Source organism: Colias croceus, chromosome 14, assembly GCF_905220415.1.
Source record: "Colias croceus chromosome 14, ilColCroc2.1".
Lineage (NCBI taxonomy): Eukaryota > Metazoa > Arthropoda > Insecta > Lepidoptera > Pieridae > Colias > Colias croceus.
In genome coordinates, this window is record NC_059550.1 from 4,270,093 (window position 1) to 4,281,302 (window position 11,210).

The 11,210-nt window shown below is 29.3% G+C and overlaps 1 protein-coding gene across 1 annotated transcript in view; it reads left to right on the forward strand.

Moving 5' to 3' along the window:
• LOC123697251 (fasciclin-2-like) overlaps positions 1-10,292 on the forward strand; it is a 31,540-nt gene extending 21,248 nt beyond the window's left edge. Inside the window, exons 3-16 of the mRNA XM_045643702.1 lie at positions 42-199; positions 269-402; positions 1,053-1,193; positions 1,503-1,640; positions 2,075-2,212; positions 2,505-2,647; positions 2,905-3,017; positions 3,524-3,671; positions 4,238-4,436; positions 4,740-5,017; positions 5,894-6,017; positions 6,388-6,556; positions 7,761-7,935; positions 9,991-10,292. Of these exons, the coding sequence (XP_045499658.1) occupies positions 42-199; positions 269-402; positions 1,053-1,193; positions 1,503-1,640; positions 2,075-2,212; positions 2,505-2,647; positions 2,905-3,017; positions 3,524-3,671; positions 4,238-4,436; positions 4,740-5,017; positions 5,894-6,017; positions 6,388-6,556; positions 7,761-7,935; positions 9,991-10,117 (2,185 nt within the window). The 3' untranslated portion in view covers positions 10,118-10,292. The remainder of the gene's footprint in view (positions 1-41; positions 200-268; positions 403-1,052; positions 1,194-1,502; positions 1,641-2,074; positions 2,213-2,504; positions 2,648-2,904; positions 3,018-3,523; positions 3,672-4,237; positions 4,437-4,739; positions 5,018-5,893; positions 6,018-6,387; positions 6,557-7,760; positions 7,936-9,990) is intronic.
• Positions 10,293-11,210: the final 918 nt, after the last annotated feature.

The window sequence follows — 11,210 nt, forward strand, 5'->3', positions numbered from 1 at the left end:
CTGTAATATTTGTGTTATTCTTAAATAATTATTTCCACAAGACCAGGTACAAAATCGAACGTGTACACGGAGTGGTGGGACGAAGTGACCTACAGCCTTTACATCACGAACATAAGCAAATCCATATCTGGTAACTACAAGTGCGTGACTGATTACAACGGCCAGATACACTATCATACATATGACGTCGAAGCATATGGTGCGTAAAGCATATAGTTAATTACCCGATATATGATACTGGTAATTAATAATAATTATGATGTTATAGATCCACCGTACTTTGTTAACACGAAGGAAGCGCAGTATGTAGTTAGTGGGTCTGATGCACTTATCAGTTGCGAAGCTAGAGGCGAGACGGACCCGTTGATTACCTGGCACAAAGATGGGAATGAACCTATTGAGGTGAGAATTGGAAATAAATTTAGATCACTAATACCTTTTTTAAAATTTAAGACATAATATTTGAAGCGTTTTATTTTGTGTTTCACCGTTCAATCGAAAGTATAAATTTATTTTGTAATTTAGATTCGTAAACGAAAATAAATTAGAAAACGATTGCGTGGATTATAGAGATTTCGTATATTAATTAAAACATTAGCAGATAAATAATTTTAAAGAAAATGTATTTAGAGAATAAAATGTATAAAAAATAACAAGGGATTACAATCATAACATTTAATACAAAGCAATTCTAGTTGCAATTATTACTACTAATAAACTTATGAACTGTTCCAAACTTCCAAGTTGAAACATTTATTGAATGAAAATACTCGCAATTGGATTTACATTTGAATTCTTGAAAGTTCATTGGGAGATAAATTTGAATGTTTTGAAGTAGTTAATTCTGTAGCTACACTCCAGGCTGTATTCGAAGAATATGTAGATTTATTAAATGTGTTATTTTATTATATAAAATTCAACAAATTACACTAATAACATATAGGTAGTTTATTACATCGATTTTCAACAATCATAACTTTTAAAATTTATTTGATCATGTTAATATTTACGATGATGAAATATTTAAAATTAATGTTTTATGTACTTTTTAGATAACAGATGATAGCAAATATGAAATATCTGGACTTGGCTTACTAATTCGTAATATAACTGATGAAGATACAGGAGTTTATAAATGTACAGCAAATGATTTTGAGACAGGTGAAGAAGTCAATATTGATATCAAAGTTGAGGTATGAGGTGATTTGCTTAATCTTTTTTCATAATTAGTGTTTAGACGATTGCAGTGGTACGTAATTTACATAGATCTGAAGATGCATGTACATTTTTTATCATATTTTTTGGATTCAGGTAATTTTTAAAACAATCTATAAAAATGCCATAATAAACTAGAAATATTGATTCATTTGCCAACTGAATGGAGTGGATTCTAAGGAAAGTAGCCAATCCAAATACAACACTCATAATAAAGTTTTTTCACAATAAGTCTAAGTTATTTAATTACAGAATTTGTTATTTAAGATACATTTAATTATTTTAAGGTAATAACAAAGCCAGAAATTGAAGAAGTAACAGCTATACCAGATAATGTAGCATACGAAGGAGCATCCATTGCGATGGACTGTAGCGCTCATGGTATACCGCCACCGGAATACAGTTGGAAAAAAGTTTCAAAAAATGTGAGAATTTATTCAAAAGTTCTAGATAAAATTTTAATGCTGGGAGATGTTCTTAAAACATTGCAAATTTTGTGATGGTTTAAATTTGTTTTTGGTTCTAACTGATTGATTCGTGTTCCACGTGTCATGCACGTGTCATACTGAGCAGTAATAGGCAAATTCGAAGAAGAAACATTTTAATAGTGCCACAAACTTATCTGACCGTGACAGTGTCACTGATGTCGCTTTCTTTTTATTTAAACAAAATATTCCGTATGAAAAGTCTGTGAAAATGTGACATTTCAAAATGGCGGCACGTAGTTCCAGTTTTTGTCACCGGGTGATAAGTTTGTGGCACTTGGCACTATAATAGAAATAATACGTATTTCGAATAACATTTACATACCATAAAAAACCTAACCGACCGTCGTAATATAAAAATAATTTATTTTCAGGATAACGGATCTAAAATTAATTATGAACAAGTTTTTAATAGAATTGTATTTGAAAACATAACAGCGAATGATAGAGGTATTTACGAGTGTATAGCGTCGAATAGTGCTGGAAGCGTCTCGAAACAGATTGAACTAAAGGTAGGCACGAAAAAGTAATTTTTTTATAGTTTTTGTTTTTGTGTGAGTACGCAAATAATTAAATTAAAAAGTATAAGAATTTAATTGATTTAAAACATAATTAAAGTTACATAAACGTAAATTTGCATTGTATGAAAAATCTATTGGGCTGTGAGTAAAAAGTTTATAAAACATACCACTATGCATATCCCTTTTTTTCTGTATATTTTTTTGTATATTCGTAAATTAGAAACTGAGTAATTAGAAAATGGAATTCAATTACTTTTTAGTTAATAATTGATTATTATTTCAGGTTCTTGTACCACCTTCCATTACGCAGTTTAGTAATGTAACAGCTATAGAAGACGGTACAATACAAATAGTGTGTAAAGCTACAGGGATTCCGATCCCCAAAATTAATATATTGTTTTTAAATGAAGAAACCGATGACCACAGGTAATAAATAATTTTTTATCTACTGTATTAATAAACCTCTATTTTAAACATAATATTAGTTTCCTAGTTTGAAATGAGACTTATATACTTATCTTCTTATCTTCTTCTACCCTCATTTATTTGTTTTTGACTTTTTTTTTATTTATGTATTCATATTCTATGTTATATTACTTGAAATGCTATATTGTTTTTCTATAATAATTTCTCAAAAAATACATGATTACAAATAAAATTTGAATTGTTCATCTGCTTTTCAGTATAGTGTGGGACAGCAAAAACATAAGTGACACTGAAACTGAATTTTATTTATCATTTCTTCGCGTTAATAGACAACATGAGGGTAGTTACATTTGTAACGCAACTAATGAAGGTAAACTCTATAATATACCATTATATTTACTCTACTTTTATGAATGTAGATTATAATAAAGTTATCAGTGATAATTTTAGTTTTTAAATAAAAAAAAATATGGTAGATTTGGTTTAGATTACCTTGCCTAGACTAGTTTCAGTTTTTACAATTATATAGGTAGGTGTTATTTTCAATTTTCCAGTGCTCATTTAGACTTTTATGAATTTTTGGAAATTTTATGTATGAAATGTGAAACAATTAACTAACTTATAATTATTTGTAATTGTTTAACTTAAATTCTATCCATTATTTGTTACTAATATTATTATAATAGTTATGATCATCTCCATAATACTCGGGTACCACCAGAAGGACGGTACCTACACGGTCTTTTGGAAGGATTACGTGGGGACACGGATCCAACACGCCCTTTTGAGAGTTTTTATAATTATGTTTTAATATGTTATGATCATTATTATTAAATGAAGTCTAATGCATGGTTCTTATGTTTTTTTCTTCTATAGTTGAATCCGTGACCTCTGAAATGCATATGTCCGTGCTATACAAACCATACTTCAGTAAGCCCACAGTCAACGTGTGGGGTTGGGATTCAAATCCGGTCAATTTAACTTGTGACTATGAAAGTAATCCACCTTCTAATATTACTTGGAGGTAAGACTATTTTCAGTACAAAAATTTAACATCTAAACTAATATTATAAAGCTGAAGAGTTTGTTTGTTTGTTTGATCGTGCTAATCTCGGGAACTACTGGTCCAATTTAAAAAATTCTTTCGGTGTTAGATAGCCTATTTATCGAGGAAGGTTATCATCACGCTAAGACCAACAAGAGTGGAGCCACGGGGGTGAAACCGCGCGGAGCAGCTAGTTACATAATGACAAGATTTTTATTTAAATCTTTAGCATTGTACGACAAGATTTTTATTTGGTTCGATTTTTTTTAGCTTTTATTTTTTCTTGTTTTTTTGTAGTAGAAAATATTATTGGAATTGCCATTATAACACAATAAAATATGACATTCAAAACATTGCAGTCTGTAATAATTGTGGTAATAATAATTCTATGGTTTTGGGCCATAAAAAATGTATACTGTATAGCATGTATTTAAACTTAAACAAAAAATTCTGCAAGGTTCTTCTTAAGCTTAAGTTGGTTTATTCACCTTTAAATTCCTCATTAATTTAATACTAAATAAATAGTTATTATATTTATTTACCAGGTATCAAGGAAGCAACATATCAACGAATGTACAATTAGAAATTAATAGGAGAATAATAGAAAATGAAAATAAAGTTCCCGTTGACTTTAACAATGAAACAATGTATGGTATTTATGAGTGTACTGCTATAAACGATTATGGAGAGGCTAAAAAAATAATTGTATTTTTGGAGGGATTTCCACCACCGCCTATAAGAAATGTAAGTTTAATTTAATTTTTGGTTTGTTTTGTTTTCATAGGTATAATTTTTTGAGAGTAACGTAGAATAACACAGTACCTAGTCTTGTTTTTCTGTTGTCATGTAAAATTTTATTGAACTTTACTTGCGTTGATCAGTGACTTATTTTATATTTTTTTTATTATACAGGATTAACCATGACCTGATGATTTTATTACTCATTATATGACTATAATATTTTCGTGAATTTATAGTATTTTCAGTATTGCAAAAGTTCAAATATTTCGGTTTAAATTCTCTAAAATTTAATTTCTGTTTTATTAGGTAACAGTACAAAACGTAACATCAACCTCCGTGACCTTCTCAATCGAAGGTCCAGAAGAAATTCCTGGCCCGAATGTGATAGGATTTACATCGGAATACGATCTCGCTGAAAATTATAACATAACAAATATTCACGTTAATCGTACTTGGGCTGTTGGAAATTTGTATAGGATAAATAAATTAAAACCGAACAGTAGTTATTTGATAAAATTCGCAGCTGTTAATGATGTAGGTGCGGGCGCTTGGAGTGATAGCGTTGAATTTAATACGCTAGAGAAGTAAGTATTATATTTTTTATTTCTAGTAGTTTTTTATCTATTTCATTTCATTAGTAAAGATGGAGAACATTTAAATCTTCTATTTTTAAAGGGATAAATTCATGTTATGTTCTTGAAATTTTTTGACTAATGGTTACCTATTATGAATTAAAATTGCCACCTTGATATTTTAAGTTCTATAAAATTTTATAAAAAACTAGCTTCCACCCACGACTTTGTACGTGCATCCCCGTTTTTCCCCGTTCCCGCAAGAATTTCGGGAAATGCTTTCTTAGGGGACGCCTACGTTATGACATCTACCTGCGTGCCAAATTTCAGCCCGATACGTCCAGTGGTTTGGGCTGTGCGTTGATAGATCACTATATCAGTCACCTTTGAGTTTTATATATATAGATGTATCATATAGGTACCAATTCAAATACCTTACATTAAGTACTTAACCACATGTTAGGTGAATCATATGCCTAATTAATTATATTATTAGTGATTGATCTAATAATTAATGAGCCGTGCAATATGTGGTTTGAACACATGTGTTCAAATTTTGTACCTACTTCATCTTATGATCATAAATCTATTGTTTGTTGCCTTTTTGTACTAAATTTATAGCATTGAATTATGCATACGTAAATAATTAACACGTTTTATAATCAAAGAATTGTATTATTTGAAGAAGTTTGTAAATGAACATTAAATAAAAGAGCGTGTGCACCGAGCACAGGTGTCAGAAGTGAAACTTCTTTGGCAAGATTCAAAGATACCAAAATCGTCGCCTAAATCCATATATAATATATTTTCACCTTAAAAAACTTAAAACATTGACTTTAGTAAAAGCACAGCTTGTAAGATTTCACTAACTTTCGTCTCAACTTTTAGATCAACTCCCGAAGAACCAATATGGGAAACGGATTTAGACTCAATAAATGAAGGAATTCTTAAATGGAGGAAATCGGATGATACAGACGAACAAATCGATTTCTACTATATAAGATACTGCCCGGTAATATAATAAACGAAAAAAAAAATTTTTCACTGTGGTTTTAGAAAAATATTATTTCAAGTAAATTTCACAACAAACTTTCAAAAACATTATAAAAAATGTGATAATGTTGTATTTTGATCAATATTTTTCTGTATTTTATAACAGTATTTCAAAATTTCTTTACAAACAAAACAAATAAAGTTGAGAAATATTTAAAGAACAGCAAAAATTCAATCACGGGGCGGGATTCGAGCTTTCTTTCTCTTTCAGGTTTAAAAGACGCGGGTTAAAAAAAGTATTGTTTAAAAATACTAAAAGATTGTAAAAGAATTTGAATATTATAAAACTAAAATATATCGAATAATTAAAGTTACTTATTATTTTCTAGGTTTTGGATCTCGTAGTACAATACGAGTTATGTAACTTAGAAATAATTGAACCAACGACTCAATTCGATTTAAATAAATTGGAGTCAAATACAACGTATTATTTTGAACTGGTAGCTCATAATTCTCTAGGAAATTCTACCGTCGCATCAAATTATATAACATCACCAGGTAAGAAAGAGTTTAATAATATTAACTAATATATGGAAAATATTATTATTTCTAGATAATTAATTCCTATCCATAATAATTATGTGAGCACAAAATTATTACCCGCTGACGTAAAAGACAATAAAAATTTTAATGAATGGTAATTTTCAGCAGCTGTGGAGTAATCTATTATACACGCAATTAGAATCATGTGTGCATAAGTTTCATTTTAGATAATTGTTGTTTTGAATTTAAGGTTATTTTCATAATGCATGTATGAATTTTTTATTATTTTTGGTTTATAAATTTTCCTTCATCTATTTCAAGCTTTGTATTATATACTTTGTGGAATATAAAACTTGTGAAAAAGTTGATCAAAGGACAATGAGTAATGGTGGGCCCACCTCTCAATAGAAGTGAGAAACTCATGAATGAATTGGTATTTTAATACCGAATAAAACTTAATATTACATCAAAGGTTAAAAGTCAGTACTTTCGGAGTTATACTGTCATAAAAGTGATCCCAATCCCTGCAATTAATTATCGTAGGTAGTTTACTTCAATATATTACCGAATAGCGTTAGAACCGTATTACATGTAAATTACTAATTACCGTAATAATTATATTATAATTTACCGTATTAATTGAACGAAACCAAGTTGGAAGAAACGCGATAACACAATATTATTGTACTGCTTGATCGGACGGGGAACTGTAGGTACTTGCGCTCATATAATATCTTTGATTTGGTACCTAGGAGTTGGGAGATATCAACCATTCCTGGCCCCCGCGGCTTTTTTAAACGATGTAATTGTTATCGATGTACAGGACGACGAATAAATCTTATTTAAAGTGAAATACGTGTATTATTATCATTTTACCTTATAAAAATCCATAAATAATAAGTTAGATTAAAATACTTTAAGACGCCGAAAGTACTAACATTTGACCATAGTTGTGATAATAAATAATGTTCCGCTTAAAAAGCCCTATGCAATGGTATATCACATGTTACTATTGCGGGGTGGGCCCAGACTCCATACATTTGTTTCCCATTGTCCTTTATTTTATTTATCTGGAGCATCAGCTAAAAATATGCGAAGAATATCAAATCAGATTTTAAAATCAAAAGGAATACACATTACTTTATTCGTTTTCATTATTTTTCTTACATATTTTTTCTGATTTATCATGTTTTATATTATTTTTAATTTTATTTTGTAGTAAAAGATCCATCACCGTTATCAGCAGCAGCGATACTAGGAATAGTAGTAGTTATAGTGTTCTTGGTGTTATTGTTATTAGACTTAATTCTTTTGTTGTGGCGAAAACAAGGAATAATCGCCAGTTGTGTGAATAAGAAGAAAAAGGATAAAAAAGCAGATAAACTGGATGAACGGTAAGTTATTACATACCTATAAACATTTGCACTGAAATTATTGTTAAAAATACACAATGTTAAAACAAACAAGATTAAGATATAAGACTATGAGGGTTAGTTAAATACGAAATGAAAGTACGTACTTACATAATATTATGATACCTATATGTATTTCATAGTTCACTAACCAGACAATGTAGGTATATTTAGCAGTTCCATCAGAAAGTAATTAAACAAAATATACGCTCCGTACTCAAACTCAAATTCAAATTCAAACATTTATTTATTCAATTAGACTTCTTCTAGAAGCACTTTGAAACACTTTGAAAAATTTTTCACTTTTGAAATGTCATTATACATATTTTTAACATTTACTTAATACATATTACATAATATTCATTTGATTTAGTACTCATCGAAACTGCATAAAGATAAACACAGAAACTCTACCAATCGCCCAGCTTTTTCTAGGTTCTACTGAGTTTATAATAAATCTCCAAAAATAAATTAACATTCTCATAACATAATACTTCCTTTGTACAAACACCGATCAAATAATTTTTTTACGTAAATATACAATATACATTTCCAATCTTTATATTATTAGATGTTCCCTCATAATCGTGATAAATTTGAGGTCAATCATTTAATTGCCTGATACTTACTTCCTAGGAAGGTATTTTTACGTTATAACGTTGCAAAATATATAATTATTTACGTTATGTACGCTTATTACACAGGTCTACATCATTATATTTATAAATTTGTACACGGTCGATAAATTATCGGTACCTAATGATATGATATAGTGACGCGAGAAAATATTTCTGTCCATGATAAAATCAAATTTACGAAATAAAAGTCAATTGTTTCCCAATTTCATAAAACGCCTTTCAAGTTTTAACGTTTTATCAAATTATATTGAAATGAATAGGTATATAGCTAAGATATGAAAAAGTAAATCTTTTTTTTCTAAAGATTCAAATATCTTTTAATTAAAACGCTTCCTTTTATTGTCATGAAACATTTTCAAACAAATTTCCTAGAAATGGTAACAAGGATTCAGTTCTTCGAATATTTCATAAAGTGAAATATAGGAAAACACATATTTGAATTAGTAAATAAATATTTGATCTTTTCATGAATTTGTTCACCAGTTGGAATTACTATTAATTTAATTTTATGACGATTTACAAAATCACTTCTAAAAATCTGGCAGGAATTGTCGAAAAGATCATATAAATGAGACTTCATTAGTCTCATATAAATGATCTTTTCGACAATCTGTATAAAATGATAAATATTGCAAATGTTAGTTACATTTGCATTATTTCCCCTGAAGATAATTATCGTTTTATATAGGTACTTATATCTAGATCAATATGTTCCTGAACTAATCACTCTACAATAAAGCCGTTGTATAGATTTGGATACCTAAAAAATTATATGGAATTTTATATCTCAACCCGCCAGTATCAAAGCTTAAAATATAGGTAAAAAAATATATCTCCGTACAAAATACCTAATTGATCTCGTGACGACAAGCTTTTGGTGCAAAACGACGACCTTGTTCCCTCCAGTCCGTGGTTGTGATTGAACAAAAGGCTTAACTTAAACTAGAACCTAACAACAACACCAGTGTGATGTCAACTCTGTTGAAATTCAGCTTGATGGAACTGCTAAAGCAAAACACGTACGATTTTTTCAACTACGTTTTAATTTAGGATTAAACATACAACTGAACAGCTTATTTGGATTATGCTAAAACCATCACATTTTTCTTAGTATTCCCGAAAAGGAGCATAGCAATTTCCTTGAATATTACACAAAAAATCATGGTTTGACTGAATATTCAGAAACGAATAACAGCATTAAGACTTATACCTTTAATTAACGATATAATAAATTTAATTCCAATTTGTCCTCCAAAATAAGCACATTATCTCATTACACGCTAAATGGCAGACTTAAAAATTGTATCATTATGAAAGTATTTTATAAGCGTAAAATAACGAAGCCACTTAACCTTCATTAATTCAAAGTGAAGATGATTTTAAGAGCGTTTTATTTTAGCGATAAAAAGGGTCTTCTGCGAGACAATGCTGAGTCAACAGAAGCTAAGAGGCCAGCCAACGGTCACAAAGAATACGAATATAATAAAACTACAGGAGTCATAACTGGGAAACATTCTGCCGTATAGCTTTTATTATATTTGTATATTATTTTAGCGTTAAACTATGTAAGATAAACTCTAAGAGATTGTTACTTTTCAGTATTTATAAATTATAAATTATTTGGATTTTACTCATATTATGACTATAATTGACTTTTTTATAAAATTATATGTTTATATTTTTATAGCTTTATTTTCAATGTGTAAGTATGTAATTTGTTGATAATAAAGATTTTTATAGAACATTGCATAAATAAATAAGTGTACCTACATAATATCTGTACCTACTTTATTATGTTTATTTAAAAATTCTAAGAATTGTTTAATGTTATTCGTAAATCTAATGCTTTAAGAACGTGTTGTTAATACCAAAGATTTTAAGAATTATATTAAAGACCTATCTTTAAAGTGAATTTTTATTTCTGTCGATTGCTCTTCTTTATGGAACCTTCTTAAAATCTGTAAGTATTATTATCATAACATGTACCTAAACTACCAGCACTACTACCAATTTCGTATGCTAAATAAACAGAATACTTACTTATAGGAAGAAAAAATGTGATATTGTGGTGTTGTAGTTAATCCAAAGCTTGCAATCCGACGAATTTTGAAAACAATGAATCCGATATTCTGAAAATAGCAGTCCCTTTTTAAATAGGACAAATCTACACAACACTTAGAAGATGTGTAGATTTTATGTCTAACCGTTCTCTTAGCTTTATCTAATGACTATCTAATATCTACTATCTAACTATACTACCACTATGTAACTTCTAACTAGAACAAGCCAAAAGCTCCGTGTTCATAAACCTTTAAACAATAGTTCTGAAAGCATCCAATTCAATTAAACACGGAAAACAATAATCCAAGTTCGTGTTTAAGACAGACATCTGAGTGTTCTCACAGTCTCACACTAGAGGAGCAATTTGCTGAATTTATTGGCTCCTTAAAAGAGCAGCGCCCGGGCAGGTGTCAATAATGGTGTACTCTCTGTCGTTATTATCTTGCTAGAAATACTATTATATTGCTGGTTCTAAAAATAACGCTTTTCAAATTGCATTTGCTGTTTATTTGTGCTAATATTATAAATGCGAAAGTTTGGATGGATGGATGTTTGTTA